Consider the following 19,912-nt stretch of genomic DNA (forward strand, 5'->3'; position numbering starts at 1 on the left):
AAAAATGTAGATTATATTCACATATGCTAATGGTAAATAGTTAAAGGTAACAAAACAAATTTAAAGAAGCAGATGGCAGAACGAGAGGGGAATAAAAATTATCCCAGCTTGCTTCGTCACAAAATGTAAACCAATGTTCATCGAGGCAAATAACTCTGACATTTCTACATTCAGACAGAATAATTTATAATTCATCCACTTTATGACTTTTGTATGAAAAGTCAGCAAGAGTGGATGGGTATGAGCAATTTACAGTGATGGACTTGTGGGTGTGAAGAACAGTACATGGCTTCTGCATTTCATTACATACATATGTGTGTTACACTTCTTGTCCCTCTTCAAATAGCATCACAATTTTCTTTTGAGTTTCCTCAAATGTTAATTTAAACTTTTCCTTTCTCATATATCCCTGCCATTTTCTCAGCATGCCCATTAAACATTGAATTTGTCACATTATTTAGCATCATCAAATCCACCGTTTCTTCCTTGTTACAGAGCTAAGCTCCCACAACACTGTCTACTGGTACTTGTTCTTTTACTGACAACAGTTTTTCACTTTTAAAAAACTTTTAGTACCTAGACAACAATTTTCCTATTGCAGTTAGAGTACAATAACTAGTTTTGGTTGCTATCTACAACCATCTTCAAATCTGTAAACAAATGGAGGAAAGTAGCAGAAGAAAATTTTGTAAAGTGAAATGGGATATAAAAACACTGTATAAAAGCTGACCAAAAATATAATGGGGAACCAATTCCTATAATAAAAGTGATCGTTTGACAAGTTCATTTAACGGTGTAATACAAAATATGTTAAAGTTTATAAGATAACACTGCTCAAAATAGTGAATATGCATTTGAAAGCATCTTTAGGCGTAGTCATATGGTGACATGCATTAGTAAATACCAAGAAAGTTACCGGTACAGTACGTAGTTCAAAAACATCACCATGAGCAAGCCAGGTTGTACACCTGCCAAAAGAATATAAGCCCAGAAATCTTAAAAAAAACCTTTTATCTATATCCAAGTGAATTTTAAAATTATAAAGATAACAATGGCATTAAGGTAAAATTACAAGGCAGGGATGCTGTATTACATGATTAACTGGCAGCATCAAGTATGTGGGAAGCAGATTATATATAATTGACAATAATTCAAGGAAAAATCCAAGATGTCCAGAGACATATATTATCTGCAAGAAGCTCAGCCAACCTCTCTCTCCCCCTCCCATTCAGGTGTAGGCCCTGTATAGTATATCCCCATCTCTCAATTATAGCAACAGGCACTGTTCTCGTATGAGATTTAATTTTAGAGTTTGCACGGCTCACCAAAATGTTTACCAGGGCTAGTTATGGCATGTAGAACCTCCACACAACTTGCACTTGGGTGTGTAGTTACTATTAATATTTCATCCAGGTCACCCCTAATGCTGTAATTTCTGACCTTACCCAAGCTGTTCCCTGCTCCGATTAACTGTAATAACCTGATCCTCTTTGTGAAAATCTTTACACGAACTCCCTATGTCCTCTGCACATGGCTGGGACTAGCACTTGGCTTCACAATATTTGTGACCTGGAATCCTGTTCCTAATTCACCCTGTACCATCTGGCATACTGCTCTGCCATGGCTACTATCTAATAGCAAGACTCGTTTATTCCTACTGTCTTTTGGTACTGAACTACACTTAGTTTCTTCACTAGAAGTCGTCTGCACCCTATTGTGACCTAAAGCTGGATGAGGCTCTTTCCCTCCTATTTCAGGTAACAAGGCAGACTTATTAGATACTGTGAGCTCAATATATAGAAATTAAGAAGCCAGGATCCTAGATTAAGATTTCCAAAATCAGAAGTCAAGACCATATTCATTGTTGAACATTTATGTCAACCAGAGTGCGATTTATTTGTTATCACTCACACACACAATATTCATGTGACCAGGCCTCTTACACTTAATCGTCACATTAGGTAGGTCAAAAACTTCCAGTCTTTAACAATGTTCATAATTACAAATACTAAAAAAATAAACCAACTTGCCGCACTTTTTCTCCATAAGAATCTGACCAAGAACTAACTGAGAACTGCACCAGCTCAGACCTTATATAGATGAGCACTTGAATATTTGACTATTTCTGTTAATATATCATAGTTTATAATTTCCCAGAGTTAAAATGATCCTTTCTAACTGGTTTTGAAGTTAACTATTGGATTTTTATTATTTAAATAACATGAGTGAGCTGTATCAATTTAAATACGCGGAACTAACTTATGCATCCACCGTGGGAATTCCCAACTTATAAACATGACAGCTCTCTTGAACAATAATTTTTACTTTTTCAAATTTACTTAATTCTCAATTAATGCACTTACAAAGTTGAGATTGCAGTCAATTTATGTAGAAAAATAAAGGTAGCAAAAGTATCGAAACAGATGTCGGAAATATTTAGTAGTTTGGTCACAATTGGCACTGAAAGTCGTACAGGCTACAGATTTTAAGTCTTAATATCTATTTAACTAGTAGACTTTAGGTTAATTTAAACACTTTGCTGGAATCAGTAAAATTAGGCTTTCTTTTGGATGCAGTTGTATAGCTGAATTCGATCGAACCACAAAACACCTTTCCATCAACAATAATTTCATCTGCACTGCTTATAATGTCAGCCTTACCCTTTTTCTCAACAGCCTGTACTGTATTCACAAAGTCCTCACATAACTTCCTTTTCCTCTCAACGCAATTAGTACTCACTTTTTTGTTATCAGTCTCGTCCCTTAGTTTTATCATATTATTATCACAGCTCTTTTCTATTTTATTCACATGTTGTTCTAACCCAGACACTTTTTCATGAATGAGACTAATTTCCTTTTTAATGTCATTAGCTAGCATGGTCATTCTGGTATCCATATTACTTATTTTAGTACCCATGCTAATCACATCACTCCTCACCTTACTAAGTTCATTACTAAGTTTTGCATTACCACTACTTATATCATTACCCATATTATTCATAGACCCCATGATATGCATAAGCATATCTTGTAAATTATTCTCATTTGACGAAGCCTATGCCCTTTGAGTGCCACTATTAGTGTTCCTTTCCTTACTGAAGTCCTTTCCATCAACATTACTCCCCTCTCTTCCCTCTTTGTCTCTAATTTCAGTGGATTAAGCCTTAATTTCCTCATCCTGAATACCACTTGCTTCACTGTCAGTTATGGTCAAATTTAATTCTGACCTATAACCACCGTCGTCTGTGAATTCTAATACTTCAACTTTTCTACCCCCTAAAGTGTCACTCACTTTCATTCCACTCGCAATGTCACTAATGTATTCCACTCGCTTAGTCTTATTCCACTCGCTTAGTCTATACTGCTTTGTTTTCCTCACTTTCCATTTTGATGAAAGTTACATTATATATATTGCTCGTACGATCCCTTAAAGTTCCGGGTGTCTTCTCCATCGGCCGTCAGCCGGTGTCTTGTTTATGATGTCTGTGGTCTGCTACTGCTGCTGTTGCTGCAAACTCGTGATCTGCCAAGCTGCTCCCATTCGTATTCGGCGCCTGTTGTCACTAACCCTGGTCAGCTATGTCCGGCTCGCATGGATTGGCTTGGTCAGCTATGTCCGGCTCGCATGGATTGGCTGCTGCTTCCATCATGGCCGCCGCTGCTGCAAACTAGTCGCGTTGGTTGGCTGCTACTGTTGTGGCTATCTCTAAACTGCGTCGGATGTAGTTATATGTGCACGGTTCTCACTTCTGCTGTTGTTGCCACTAATTTCACTCTCACTCGAAGTCGGTCTTCCAAATATAATCTTAAGGTTCGTAAGTTCGATATCCTCAGCCGAAGGGGCACCACATGTAACGTACCAGAACATTATCTTTGTTCATTAGTTACTCTTAAAGTTCACGTCACAACCGGATGTACCGGTATTGAAACATTTCCTCACCCAGTAGATAGTGCGCAGTGTTCCTGACCTACCTTGCTTTGCTTATTCAATATTGTGTTCCCAGTAGCTGCGTCCGTCTCACCTAGATCACACTGAAATTAAGAAGCCAGGATCCTAGATTAAGTTTTCCAAAATCAAAAGTCAAGACTGTATTCATTGTTGAACATTTATGTCAATCACAGTGTGATTTATTTGTTACCACTCACACACACAATATTCATGTGGCCAGGCCTCTTACACTAAATCTTCACATTAGGCAGGTCAAAATCTTCCAGTCTTTAACAATGTTCACAATTACAATTACCGAAAAAAATTAACACTTGCCGCACTTTTGCTCCATAAGAATCTGACCGAGAACTAACTGAGAACTGCACCAGCTCGAACCTTATATAGACGAGTGCTTGAATATTTGACTATTTCTGTTAATATATTATAGTTTATAATTTCCCAGGGTTAAAATGATCCTTTCTAACTGGTTTTGAAGTTAACTATTGGGTTTTATTATTTAAATAACATGAGTAAGCTGTATCAATTTAAATACGCGGAACTAACTTATGCATCCGCCGTGGGAATTCCCAACTTATAACCATGACAGCCCTCTTGAACAATAATTTTTACTTTTTCAAAGTTACTTAATTCTCAATTAATGCACTTAGAAAGTTGAGACTGGAGTCAATTTACGTAGAAAAATAAAGGTAGCAAAAGTATCGAAACAGATGTCGGAAATATTTAGTAGTTTGGTCACAATTGGCACTGAAACTTGTACAGGCTACAGATTTCAAGTCTTAATATCTATTTAACTAATAGACTTTAGGTTAATTTAAACACTTTGCTGGAATCAGTAAAATTTAGGCTTTCTTTTGGATGCAGTTGTATAGCTGAATTCGATCTATTAGCTCACTCGAACTTTACTTAATATGTATTGCACAATATGTGTCATTGTTCATACTGTTAATATGATGCATTTCCAATAAAACTAATTAGCTCATTACTTTCAGAATGAACATTAGAATGTACTGAAATAATAGATTTTAAAAGGCGAATTTTATTTAAACTATTTCTGAATTCTGTACTATGACGCTGAAGGCCACATAATCTGTAGTCGGAATCTGAATAGTGAAAATGATAAAAAAAATAATGCTTAACTAAGTTACTGAAGGAGTGTAAAACCAAAACAGGATAGCAGTGGGCAACCCTGCTTCATTACACATTCCCACAATCTTTTTCCACCTTTAACCTGTCTGGTTCAAATTCCATATAACCTGATTCAGCCTGACAGGCACAAATCTTCGCTTTCTGTTCAGCAATTCTCTTACCTTTCTTGCAGAGCCTACAGTTTCATGGGAAAGCTTCATTGATTGCCCCCATTCACTATCTCACCACAGACAGTTGCTCCACTATAATTCTATCCCACAATCTACATACCATTCCATATCTGACTATCCCAAGTCAACATTCACACTTATCACACGTTACAACACAGTAAACAATTACCATATTTTACAGACTATAAGATGCACCTTTTTTTAGTCTAAAAATTGTCTCTGAAGTTCGGGTGTGCCTTTTACTCAAAATTAATATAAAAAGTCCAGTGTTTGTTTAAGGTTCCCACCAGTCTTAAAAATGGATACATATTTAATGCTGCAGAAAACCTATCTCAATCGAGTAACATTGGATTCAACTGGCAGCAGCAGTGCACCACTCTGAGGAACATTAATTGCTGGGATTCTCCCTCCCACCCCGCCATCACAAACCCAGAACATGATGCATCATTGCAGTCCACAAAGCCAGTGAACTTCAATTCAAAGTGATTTGTGTTATTGGTAACCATACAATATTTTTGTTAGTAGCTAGTTTTTTAATGCAAAAATTATTCATCTGATGTGGCTATAAATCAAAAGTAATAGCATATGCTGAAGAACATGGAAACAGAGCAGCATGTCGGGCGGCAGGTTGAATTGCAGTTGGTCGGCTAGTAAAGAATACCTGAAAAAGTTGGATAAGACTAATTGTGCAAATAGAGCACTGAATCCAGAATGGCCAATACTGGAAGACGACATACTGAAATGGATTCAAGGACGCCATCAAACTGGCATTGGAATTAATACAAAAATAATTAAAATATGGGCTCATAAGCTAGTGCTATAGTAGAACTTAACAGACTTTAAGGGTGGAGTTTGTTGTTGCTGCAGGTTTATAAAGCATCGTGGACTTAGCATGCAAACGAAAACCAAAATATCTCAGAAAATGCCACAACAGTATGAAGAGAAAATATTATCTTTCCATCACTTTATTATTCAACATTGAAAGAAAACCAGTGTGGAACTAAGCCAAATTATGGAAGAAACTCTTCCGACATTTGATGATGTGCCGAATGACAGAACTGTTGTCATGAAAGGTGCTAAAACTGTAACTATCAAAATAAGTGGACATGAAAAAATGCACTACACTGTTGTTTTCATGTTGTGCTGAAGATTCTAAACTTATTCCAATGATCAGTTTCAAGTGCAGAAAAGTGCCAAAACTTTCTGTTGTTCATGTACATGACAAGGGTTGGATGATTGTGGTTGGTACAGAATTATGGATTAAAAGAGCATGGGAGAGCAGGAAAGGTGCTTTATTGAAGAAGAATTCTCTTCTTGTGCTAGATCAATTTAGTAGTTATTTGAAAAATTCTGTGGAAGAGAAACTGAGACAGGGAAATACAGAGCTTGCTGACTTACTCCACAATTGCAACTTCTTGATGTCTTGATAGAAACATTTAACGTGTATGTGAGGGAGGAATGGAAAAAATGGATGAACTCATCATGAATTCATACAATCAAAGAAGTGTTTCAGTGGATAAAAGAGTTGTGGTCTAAAGTGAGAGAGGACATTTTTCTAAATCTTTTTCAAGAAGTGCAGTGAAGAGAACAGTGATGACGATGAAGAGGAAGAGGAAGAAGAAGAAGAAAGATCAGTTCAGTTTACAGACTAAGAATTTTTTAACTTCGGCTAAGTCCAGTAATAAAAATGAATAAAATGTTATTTTTTAAAAAGAAATTGCTTAAAAATTTAGGTACTTCTTATAATCTGTAAAACATGGTAAAAGTATAATAAATCACTTAACCCACTTTACACTGGACAAATTATGTTGTATACAAGCTGAAAAAATTCGGACTAAAGGTTAGTGCTTCAGGCATATGATATGACATCAAAGTTAATTATTTCCACTTAAAATGAGAACTCAGCACTCACTTAAAAGCAGTATCTGTTAATTAACTTATTCACAATAAAATGTAACTTTTAGTCACTACTTATTACAAGTATTCCTTGATATTAGAGAATGTTTACTATCATCAGAGTATGGTCTACTGTGTGTGATGCAATTTTACACTATAATTCGCATACATTCTGAGAATGAAACCTTCAATTTCCCAGATGGAGAAGATATAAAACAACGAACTTACATATAAGATATGCTTCACACAATCACTTTATCCTGCAAAAATTGTCTACTTTAACTAGTAATGATGATACAATTACAGACAAGCACCATCACACATGCTGTCGGTTTAATAATAAGCTAGCAAAATACTTACACGGCTTATTTAAAGAGGAATAGTAATCAGAGTCATTTGAATAAAGATTTAAAAATGAAAAACTTCTTGCCACTTGATGGTTTTCAAACCAAGACTTTTTTGTTGTTGTTGATTACTAGTAAACAAGGGCCCACTTTCATGAATAACTTGAGTGTGTGATACCTGGGACCCTAATGTACATCACCATATAGATGGGTTCAAAAGAGGTCAGCAGATATTTTGTTCCGCTCACTACTTTCCCAATCCTGCTGTTTCTAACTTTTTTCTGATATCCTTCATATGTATCTGAAAAATCCACAGAAACATTGCATGTTACATACCTACCTTGTTACCCCCACCCCTCACCACCAGTTTCTGTTTTATGCATCAAAGTCAGTTCAGCTTCTTCCCAAACATTTGAGATATGACTGAATCTGACATAGTCTCTCAGGAGATGAAATACTGTTAGTTTATTTTACATATCCTACATAATTATATTCCTTATATTTTTTCCATGAGTTAGTGTTCCTTCTGGCTTGTTCAAGATGAAATCAGTTTTGCTCTCTGTACCGTTGCCAGAAATTCTCAGCTTACTTGTCATAAATAAAACTCCATCATAAACTTCTTTTTTGACCAAATTATGTTCTGACTTGCACAAATTTCTCTTGTTACACCAGTGTCCATCCATTTCCCATACTTCTATATTAGAAGGACCTGTAGTTCTGCTACATGTGCTAAATTGTAACTATAAGGCCATTATCTTCTGTTGTCATTGAATCACTACCTATTCCCCTAATTTACATTACCAGTGACTTGTGGTCAGTAATGTTCTGTACTACTACTGGTGGTCCATGACACAAGTTATGTGGTGTTGCCAGAACAAAGAAAAGTTATGCAAGATACCTGAAAGTAAACGTATAAGAAAGAAGGAGTTAAATACTAATTTGGAGTTTAAAGATATGTAACTTAATATTTATTTGTAAACCATTAGTTGGCATTTTGCCATTTGGTTGGGTTATTCTGTACCATTTACTTGATGGTGCCTTTAAGTTACAGATGAGACATTCTGATTAATTAACCTTGTTGTACCAGCTGGCAGACCCAGTCTTGGAAACGACATTCTAACAGAATTCTAAGACAGCCTAGGTGTTGTTTAGGAATGCAAGGTAAATGAAGACAAGAATGCAATGAATAGTCAATAAAACCAGATTTCCATCAAGTGTGTGGGTTGAAAAGTAATACCAAGAAACAAGCAGTAAAAACAATTTGGAGAAAAGCAAATAGATTGGTGGAGCTTAGTGAATGATATTGTAACTGTAATGATAATTACATCAAGAACAGTTCATTCTGTCATTACTGTGGTAATTTTTAATACTAGTGGCTAGCATAGGTATTGATTGGCTGGTGCTGAAGCTTTCTTGAAGTGGGCATGCATTGGCTTTTACACCCATAAAGGAGGGAGTATTGCCAGTAATGTGAAACATGTTGTGGACAGTTTCTGTTAAGGGTTGGTATCTCAAGTTCAATAGATGGCATGCAGGGAGTTGCAGCAAAAGAGAAATAACATAGGAGACATCTGTAGCATGCCATTTCATTCTGACTAAACTAGGATGAAGTTGAAGTGGGACATTGTAACTACGGTATGTGTCTCAAAAGAGAAGCAAGATAAACTACAAGAAATATTGACATTAATGTAAGAAATGCCATTAAGCACTTGATCAGTTGTGTGCAAAATGGATGTAGATATGGAAAGTACTGTTGATAACATCGGCATTATTACTATCCACAAAATTGTTACCTTGAATCCAGCTGATTTTCACCCCATTGTGTTAATTTTTCTGGCAATGCCTGTGAAGCTCCAATTTCTATGTGAGATGCTTTTCAATGATGTAATGTGTTTCATGTACTCATTACTCTTAACCTATGTAAGATGGACGAAAAGAGTTGGTGGCCAGTGTGTTATATAATTTGATTCTTAATTTTTTCCCTTTTTCGGACTCATGTAAAGAGTCATGTCTGTGAGACACATAAGAAAGTGAAGAAGAATACTGGCAAGATCTGTCATTGCTTATAACATTGTGCAAAGAGTTGTGGAGTTTCTAAGAGAAATGTGTTATAACTTTATTGTGGTGCTGTCTCCCACGCATTAAAAGTAGGAGTGGGCCCGGGCAGTTTTGAAGTATTGCTGTTGTAGCTGACCCTGGGGGGTGGTGGGGTGGCTTTGGTGTATGATGGCTGCAGCGGAAGGTTGCAAAGGCTGCCCTGAAAAATGTGACTGTCAAAATAAACATTTAATTTACTCAGACATTTTCACACTGCTGACACGGAGCACTTGGTGAGGCCCACATGGTTGGTGAGGTGACAATGAGTGCCCAGACAGCTGGCTGCCAGTGACCAGTATGTGGCATGCAACCCAGTTACACTGCAAGCACACAGTGTCATCAGTGCTTGAGTTGGGCAGAATTCTTGCAAGGGAAGCCAGCTCTCCTGTGGTGGGACACAGTGTGGTGAGTAATGGTGTGTGGTGCAGTGCTGCCTGCACTGGGAGTAGCAGAAGCAGCTGCCCTGCCTAGCAATCAACCCACTGCCCCCCTGTGCAGGAGTCTGGCTCACTAATGGAATGGGCTTGGGATAACTCCTATGCATCATGGCACCAAGTCTGGAAGGCAGACTTAGTGCAGGAAGCAGATACAGTAATGGAGTACTGAACTTGTTACTGCTGCTGGCAGCTCCATGTCACCTCCTTGTCAGGTGTAGCCTCTACTTTGTAGTCATACTACAGGGCTATGAATCAGTCTGCTACAAGGTGACAGCTATTTATACCAGATAGGAGCTTATCTGTTATGCCAATGTGCCACTTCTAATCATGTTCCCAACGACACCACTGAAGCATGTTATGGAGAAATACCGTTACCTATACTACAAGGACCACATCGTCCCACTGGGCTGGCAGCCTTTGTGGAGCGAAGCCTGGCCTGTCTTGCGATGAATAGACAGCCGTGTTACTGCAATTAGAATGCTAACACCTTGCACCTGCTGGCTGGCAGTGGCTGCTGCAATACTTTACAACTATACTCCCACAGATTTGCCCCCATATGTAGAGGTAGTGCAGAAAGTGCAGCCATATGCTGCTTTCTGACAGCTGTTTCAGATTACATTGTTTGAATTGGATATTACTGGACTGTACTGCCAAAATCGCAGTTAATTTAAGAAATAATTCACTCATCAGTGAAAACATCAGTCAGGAAATAATGAAATGTATTATAAAAGCATTTGTTTGGAGTGTGGCTCTTTATGGGTGTGAAACGTGGACAATAGGATAACAAGACAGAATACAACTAGTGGCCCTGGAGGTTTGGGGCTACAGAAGGATGACAGCTGAAGAGGCAGAGTTACCAATGAAGAGGTGCTGAGAAGAGTACAGGAAACTGGATCTTTGTGGAGGCATATCCAGAGAAGAAGAGACAAACTTGTAGGACAAGTTTTAAGACACAGTAACATCACTGGAACACTGGCATGAGGAACTATTAAGGGAAGGACTCGCCTGGGCCAACCAAGGATGTCATACATGCAGTTGATTATGAATGTTTTGGGATGTACTGCATACACAGAAACGAAGAGGAAGGCAGACAGAAGAGGGAATGGCATACTGCTGCAAACCAACCTCAGGGTTAAACACTAAAGTGAGAGATTACTGGACTGGCTTACTTGCCTTTTGTATTACTTGTGTAGTTCTCCTTCATCCCATCAAGGGAACACACTGTATGTGCTGCAGTGTTGTTGTCATATACTGAGGTACCTGAGTTGCTGTTTACTTTGTTGGTGTTTATTTAGATATATTTGCAATATCATTACAAGTGTAATTACTATTGTTTGACACATTTGAAAGTTATTTGGGAACAAAATTTGTCATGGTGACATCCTTGTGTGAAAATTCAAGCCTTTGATGATAATGTCCAGTGCCTTCAATAGGAACAACAGAATAAGATGACAGATTTTTAACTATATAGCTATAATTTTTATTCTGATACTGCAGGAATATCAAGACTATTTATATCTGAAAGTTTTGGCTGTAGAAAGTAGAGTAGAGTGTCGATTATCTGAAAATTGTTCAACGGAATTACCACTTGCTCGCCTGTGCCACCCTCCGACCTCTAGTCTTGCTCCTTTCCAGCACCATTTTGAGCTGTAGACAATATTAACTGTTTGCATGCTATTATGATCAGTAGTGTCAACTTTGCTGCATGAAGTAAGATTGTGATATAAAACATCTAAATGTAAAGGTGTCATTATTTGTATGAGAGATAAATATGAGATTATTAAAAGGTTAGAAGAAAGGGAATCTGCAAGCAAGTTATCTATTGATTACAAAGTTGGTATGTTGACAATTACTGACATAACAAACAAAAAGCAAGTATCACACATTTTATATTGTAGCTTGAGTCTACTGATGGATCAACAAGTCGTAAAACTATGAAGGTAACCACTTAAATGGATCTATATGATGCTGTTTACAGGTGGTTAGCACAAAACGGGTCATAGGGAGAACCTGTCCGGTCCCATCCTGTGGAAAAAGGCAGTTCAATTTAATGAAGATCTTGGAGGGCTTTTGAATTTTATAGCCAGCACAGACTGGTTAAAATGCTTAAATCAAGGCATGGCATTCGTGAACTTCAAGTGCAAGGAGAAAACTGTCTGCTGATTCTTCAGCATATGATTCTTTCAAAACGAAGCTACGTCAGGGTGGTGATTCTTCTGGGAAACCTGGAATTCTCGGGAATTATACTTTACCTGGAAAAATCAGTACTCAGGGGATTTCAGAAATTTCATAAAATCTCAGGGAATTCTGCATTTTTAATCTAGCATCGAAACTGATTTTTATTAAGTTTTATAAATCACAAATTTTAAAATACTTAATGTTTCAAAGTGTGTTAATTCTACAAACATCATTCCATATAAATTGTTTATGTTTAAAAACTGTGGTTAAACAACTGCTTATGGCTGGTATATAGCTCACATGAGAGGAAAGAAAAGTCATTATTGTGATATGTGTCCCCCCCCCCCCCCCCCCCCATCATTAATTTATCAAGAGCTTCTTGACACCATCTTCCTGATTACCTCTGGAATTCTCAGGGAATTTTTTTACCAGGTTTGAGTAGCCACCTTGTTAGGGATGTATTGAAGGGGAAAACATTTACAAAACTAACAAAACAGGGCTTGATTGTAAAGCTTTACCAAGAAAACATTTTGCTTCACATTGTGAATTAAGAGCATCTGGTCCTAAAATAAGCATTATATCACTGCTTAAGCTAGTGCCAATGCTACTGGTAGCCACCGATTCCCTCTGCTCATCATTGTAAAACTAAAGAAACCACTTTGTTTCCAACATGTTAATATGTCTGTGATGCCTATTGTACCTGGGGTGGATGGTATGATTTTCACTGAATGGTTTATAGAATATTTTAATCCTCTGTAAAAGCTCATCAGTTAAAGAATGGCAAAAAGAGAGAGAATATTACTGCTCCTTGAAAATATACCAACTCATCCATCATGTGATATCTTGTATGAAAAGGATGAGGAAAAGTGATTTCTTCCTCATAATGCAGAACAGAATTTGAAAAAACCTGGAATAAAATTTTGGATATGGCAGAAAGTTCTTAAAGTCTAATTGAAAATGACAATAAGAATGACATGTCCAGAATGTCCAGTATGCTTTAAGAACTCAATTGCCTTGAATGTTATGAAGAAGATGTTTAAGAATGGACGAGCATCGATGATGCAGATCCAGGACACCACAGCATGTAAGGTAGCAAAACTGTAAACCTAATCACTGACAAAACTGACACTGCCAGCATCTCATTAGCTATTGGTCCAGAAAATGAAAATGAATGTGTACTGGCTGCTTTTGAAGTATTTAATGTTCATATAATGTCTTGCGATGGTTTGAAGCTGTACTTGAGAGCAGCCAGCATCCTGAAAAAAATGTGAGACTTAGCTGCTCGTAAGTGGGTACGCTTGTTTAGACAGAGCGAAATTAAGGTTATTTTTGTAAGAGTTATGTCTTTACATGTGTACTATATGTGAAAAAAGCATAGGTGTTAAATATTTTTGATTTACTAGGCTGTAGTGCATACATCCCTACTGTAGTTGCATTTGTAACAGTACAAAAGATTCAAGTTATTATAAATATATTTAATTTTTGTTTGCAAGATGGTAAACAAAAATATGTTGCTGTTGTGGTCTTCAGTCCTGAGACTGGTTTGATGCAGCTCTCCATGCTACTCTATCCTGTGCAAGCTTCTTCATCTCCCAGTAACTACTGCAACCTACATCCTTCTGAATCTGCTTAGTGTATTCATCTCTTGGTCTCCCCGTATGAGTTTTTCCCTCCACGCTGCCCTCCAGTATTAAATTGGTGATCCCTTGATGCCTCAGAACATGTCCTACCAACTGATCCCTTCTTCTAGTCAAGTTGTGGCACAAATTCCTCTACTCCCCAGTTCTATTCAGTACCTCGTCATGAGTTATGTGATCTACCCATCTAATCTTCAGCATACTTCTGCAGCACCACATTTCGAAAGCTTCTATTCTCTTCTTATCCAAACTATTTATCATCCATGTTTCACTTCCATACATGGCTACACTCCTTACAAATACTTTCAGAAACGACTTCCTGACTCTTAAATCTATATTTCCTTGCCATTGCCAGTCTACTTTTTATATCCTCTCTACTCCAACCATCATAAGTTATTTTGCTCCTTTACCACTTTAAGTGTCTCATTTCCTAATCTAATTCCCTCAGCATCATCTGACTTAATTCGACTACATTCCATGATCCTCGTTTTACTTTTGTTGATGTTCATCTTATATCCTCCTTTCAAGACACTGCCCATTCCATTCAGCTTCTCTTTCAAGTCCTTTGCTGTCTCTGACAGAATTACAATGTCATCAGCGAACCTTAAACTTTTTATGTCTTCTCCATGGATTTTAATAACTATTCCAAATTTTTCTTCTGTTTCCTTTATTGCTTGCTCCATATATAGATTGAATAACATTGGGGGAGAGGCTACAACCCTGTCTCACTCCCTTCCCAACCACTGCTTCCGTTTCATGTCCCTTGACTCCTATAACTGCTATCTGGTTTCTGTACAAATTGTAAATAGCCTTTCGCTCCCTATATTTTACCCCTGCCACCTTCAGAATTTGAAAGAGAGTATTCCAGTCAACATTGTCAAATGCTTTCTCTAAGTCTACAAATGCTAGAAATGTAAGTTTGCCTTTCCTTAATCTAGCTTCTAAGATAAGTCATAGGGTCAGTATTGCTACACGTGTTCCAATATTCCTACGGAATCCAAAGTGATCTTCCCCAAGGTCGGCTTCTACTAGTTTTTCCATTTGTCTGTAAAGAATTCATGTTAGTATTTTGCAGCCGTGACTTATTAAAGTCATAGTTCGGTAATTTTCACATCTGTCAACACCTGCTTTCTTTTGGATTGGAATTATTATATTCTTCTTGAAGTCTGACGGTATTTCGCCTGTCTCATATTTCTTGCTCACCAGATGGTAGAGTTTTGTCAAGACTGGCTCTCCCAAGGCTGTCAGTAGTTCTAATGGAATGTTGTCTACTCCCGGGGCCTTGTTTCGACTCAGGTCTTTCACTGCTCTGTCAAACCCTTCATGCTATATCATATCTCCCATTTCATCTTCGTCTACATCCTCTTCCATTTCCATAATATTGTCCTCAAGTACATCGCCCTTGTATAGACCCTCTATGTACTCCTTCCACCTTTCTGCTTTCCCTTCTTTGCTTAGAACTTGGTTTCCATCTGAGCTCTTGATATTCGTACAAGTGGTTCTCTTTTCTCCCAAGGTCTCTTTAATTTTCCTGTAGGCAGTATCTATCTTACCCCTCGTGAGATAAGCCTCTACATTTGTCCTCTAGCCATCCCTGCTTAGCCATTTTGCATTTCCTGTCAATCTCATTTTTGAGATGTTTGCATTCTTTTTTGTCTGCTTAATTTACTGCATTTTTGTATTTTCTCCTTTCATCAATTAAATTCATAATCTCTTCTGTTACCCAAGGATTTCTAGCAGCCCTCGTCATTTTACCTACCTCTGCTGCCTTCACTACTTTATCCCTCAAAGTTACCCATTCTTCTTCTACTGTGTTTCTTTCCCCCATTCCTGTCAATTGTTCCCTTATGCTATCCTTGAAACACTGTACAACCTCTGGTTCTTTCAGTTTATCCAGGTCCCATCTCCTTAAATTCCCACCTTTTTGCAGTTTCTTCAGTTTTAATCTACAGTTCATAACCGATAGATTGTGGTCAGAATCCACATCTGCCTCTGGAAATGTCTTACAATTTGAAACCTGGTTCCTAAATCTCTGTCTTACCATTATAAATCTATCTGAAACCTGTCAGTATCTCCAGGCTTCTTCCATGTTTGATTATCTGATTAAACCAGTTTTCCAAACAACTGTGTCTCCCATGAATAACTGATGTACTTTAATTAGTTATGACTAATAAATTAAATAATAAAACACAAATTGTCAGTCAATAGGCTACAGAAGGTTAAAATGTGTGTTCTGTATGCTGATTAAATTTTGTGGTGAGGGTGCCTGGAAAATTCATTCATGGCTAATGTTCATGGTAGTTTTAAGCAGTACCATACATACATTGAACCTCATTCCCTGTATTGCACACAGTTTTTTTCTAGCCATATAAAAGGAACCACAGACAAAAATTTCGGAATGTAATTAACACTCACCTTGTGTCCCAGTCTTTCTTCCTTATCTTACAGAACTAGCACTCATGAGAGAATGTTGTAGTGGGAGCCTTAGATTTGAAAGAAGAATTCAGTAGAGTAAGTTTGTTAAAATAATAATTCTGATGTTGTTTTTCATCAGTTTTATCAACTGTACCATTTCAGTCCCACTGAATGTTTAAGAAAAGGGAAGTGGTAATGATGTACTGAAGTATTTAATTGGCTCATCAGTTCTTCTTGACTAGCTCAGTGGGAAAAGCAAGGCAGCAGTCCAAGCCTGAATCTCTATCAATGCATAGCGAATACTCAACACATGTAAAAAATTGTTGCAACACCAAACTTCTTCTTGTGCAGAGTGTCATAGTAAAGAAATTATTTGACTGGATATTGTGTATAGCTTTCTCGGGCTTTTAATTTAAACTGAATGTCAAAGAAGTTCCTTATATAGTTAAGGCTATAAAGATGATGTGTAATGTGAGGATAATGTTATTTGGGGAGGGGGAAGGGGCTGGGGAAATATTATTGGTCGAAATTTTCTATTCCATCTTCCATGTGAATAGACATTGTTAATATACCCATCCACACTGCAGGTGTTTCACTGATAAATTTTAATTGCTTTTTGATGGTCACAATATTCTGAAAACTGCCCTGAAACTTTAACATGAAATAGAAGTATAAAAGAGGAAAGTTCAAATTTTAATTGTGGTATCCAAACTAATTATGGAAATTATTTATGCCTGTTTCAAATTTGGTTCTTTTTTTATTATAGTGGACTGTAAGTGAAATTGAACATGTCATTTCTCATTTGCAGTTGAACCTGAATGATAAAAAATGTAGTGAGAAATGGCTGGCCTACGTAAGATATGTTGATGAAATCGTAACTGAAGGACTTCTAAATGCTATTGGAGGCAGGTAAGCTCCTAAAATTTCTTCATACCATATGAAGGTGATGGAGACATCTCATAAATTTCCACAGAATTGATTATGTATGCGTAGTTAGTGCATACGTATTCTGAAGTCATGTCCATTGACAACCATGTCATGCATAACTGTTTGTGGCATATGATTTATGTTTCACAGCACTTATGAGGATGATGTATCCACATCCTCTAATCGCTTACATGTGCTCAAAACTAACTGTTATTGCATAATTATGTGCTAATTTAAAATAAAAGTGTGGTGCAAATGACCTTTTATTTAATACAGGCTTTGGTTGCCGCCCACAATAAGTCTGTTTCATATATTAATCTCAGTACTATATATTTTGCATATGCTCACTCAGTATTGTAATATGGAGTAGTATTTAAGACAACTGTGGAGCAAGCCAGAAATATTTCAGACTGCAGAGAAAGAGAAGATCAAAGAATGTCATGCAGACAGCTATTTAGAGAGAATAAAATTCTACCTCTTCCCTAAATGTATATACGTATTAGAAAGTGTCATTGTTATAAAAGAAAAAAATTAACAATGGTTATAACTGTCTCATGTGAGACATCCATGCACAACTACTATACAGACAAACAATTATGGTACACAAATTGATTTTACTCTCTTCACGAGTGTGCACTGTTTTGAAACAACTTAGCAGGTTAAAAATGTAAGTAGGATCAGGACTCAAATCCATAATCTTGCCTCTTGCAGGCAGTGCACTTAACAACTCAACTATCTAGACCCAAATAACTCAGTTGGTGAGAGCATTGCCTATGAAACATGAGGTTCCTAGTTCTACTCTAAGTCCAATACTCAACTGTATAACCTGCCAGGAAGTTTCAAAGGAAGAAAATGTTCACTATCTTAAAAAGGCATACTCATTCCTGGCATGAAACTTTATAAAGCATTAAGTAGATAACATTAAAAGAATGTGCATGGATAAATTCAAATCACCAGTGTTTCTATTCTGTGATGTGGTATCTATAAAAATAAAAATGTACCACACTTTGATGCTGTATTTGTAAAATGTTCTCAGTGCTACGATATTATATAATATTCTTTCTAATCTAATGAAATTTTATTCAGCATAAGAAGAAAAGAAATGTTTGTAGTGTTTAAGGACTGGTTCTGTATTTATCATACACTCGGCCATACTATGTAGATTTACAGGATAATTTTGTAAATAAATAAGCATATATAAGAAAGAGATTGTAAAAAGAAATCATCAGCTTTCCATCCGGTTTCACTTTTGATTGCATTTAGGAGAATTTTAGAAAAGCTAACACATAGCAGTAGTAGTAATAGTAGCTTTATTCGTCCATAGATCTCTTTTTACAAGAATATAGGACATGTCAAAGTATTTACAAGTTCTGACCAATTTAAAATAAGCTAATACGTATACACATACATTTACAGATCTAGATAGAGACAGTCATTAGAGGTGTTAGTAGTGCACTATGCATAGCTTAGGGGAAAGTTTTTCTAGAAAAGGAAAAAAAGAAGGAAAAACCATAGTATCAAGGTGTTATGTGGAATCTTGGATGTTTTATAATCATAATTATTATTTATTTGTATAACTTTTTTTCCAAACCCCTAATCTGTTTTATCTAAGTAATTCTTCAATGTATAAAACGTATTGCATAACAGATACCTTTTAGCTGCCTTTTTAAATAAGTGTATTTTTGCAATATCTTTCATCTCTTTTGGCAATTTATTGTACAGGTTCATTCCTTGGTAGAAAATGCTGTTTTGAGTTTTAAGTTTAATTTTTTTGGTAAATGTAAGTTGAGTCTAACTCTTGTTCCTTGGTCATGGACAGAGCTGTTTGTATAGTAATTACTCCTGTTATTTTTTATGCGTACAAGTGACTGGCAAATGTATTCACATGGAGCAGTTAAAATCCTCAATGTTTTGAATAGATCTTTACAATGAGCTTAACTACTATTTTTGGCTATTATTCTTATGGCTCTATCTAAAGATTGAAATTTGTGTTCATATTTTGTGCAGGGCCTACACCTCGCCCATGGCTACTACCTAGCAGCAGCACTTGCTTCTTCCTAACACTTTGTACGTTCCTAGGTTTCTTGGCCTCAGTTGAAGTATATTGCACATTTCCTGCTCCTTGTTCTACCTGAGGCTCTTCTCCACTTAACTCTGGCAGTGGTAGACAGCTGTTTTTGGTGTTGATGATAAAACTGTCATATCGCATTCTCTTTCTTTCTATCTTCCTACCAGCTGCCAGTTTCCAACCACCCTCCTCCCACCTATCTCCATTGATCCTTATCAGTTCCTTCCTTTCTTGTTCCAACTGTGCCTGAAAGGCACAGATTTTCCTTTCCTGTTCCCCAATCAAAATGTTCCTACTGCATACTCTGCAGTTCCAGGAGAGAGCATCTCCTGTTCTCCCAACATTCTCCCCACTGCATCCTGCCCAGTGAAAATATTTCCTACAAGACTGGCAACAAATCTCTCAACTCACTACCCTATAACAGCTCCCACATTTCTCACTTATGGTCAGTTTCGAAGGAATAATTAAGTTTAAAGGATCAATAATGAGATTTTCACTCTGCAGCAGAGTGTGCACTGCTATGAAACTTCCTGGCAGATTAAAACTGTATGCCGGACTGAGACTCAAACTTGGGACCTTTGCCTTTCGCGGGCAAGAGCTCTACCAACTGAGCTACCGAGGCACGACTCACACCATATCCTCACAGCTT

At 37.1% G+C, this 19,912-nt stretch overlaps 1 protein-coding gene across 1 annotated transcript in view; it reads left to right on the forward strand.

The window, feature by feature from the left end:
- The window catches only part of LOC126335984 (dynein beta chain, ciliary-like), a 782,187-nt gene that overhangs the window by 233,900 nt on the left and 528,375 nt on the right, over window positions 1-19,912 (forward strand). The window contains exon 17 of the mRNA XM_049999461.1: window positions 17,077-17,177. Coding sequence (XP_049855418.1) covers window positions 17,077-17,177 — 101 coding nt within the window. The remainder of the gene's footprint in view (window positions 1-17,076; window positions 17,178-19,912) is intronic.

Source organism: Schistocerca gregaria, chromosome 2 (assembly GCF_023897955.1).
Source record: "Schistocerca gregaria isolate iqSchGreg1 chromosome 2, iqSchGreg1.2, whole genome shotgun sequence".
Lineage (NCBI taxonomy): Eukaryota > Metazoa > Arthropoda > Insecta > Orthoptera > Acrididae > Schistocerca > Schistocerca gregaria.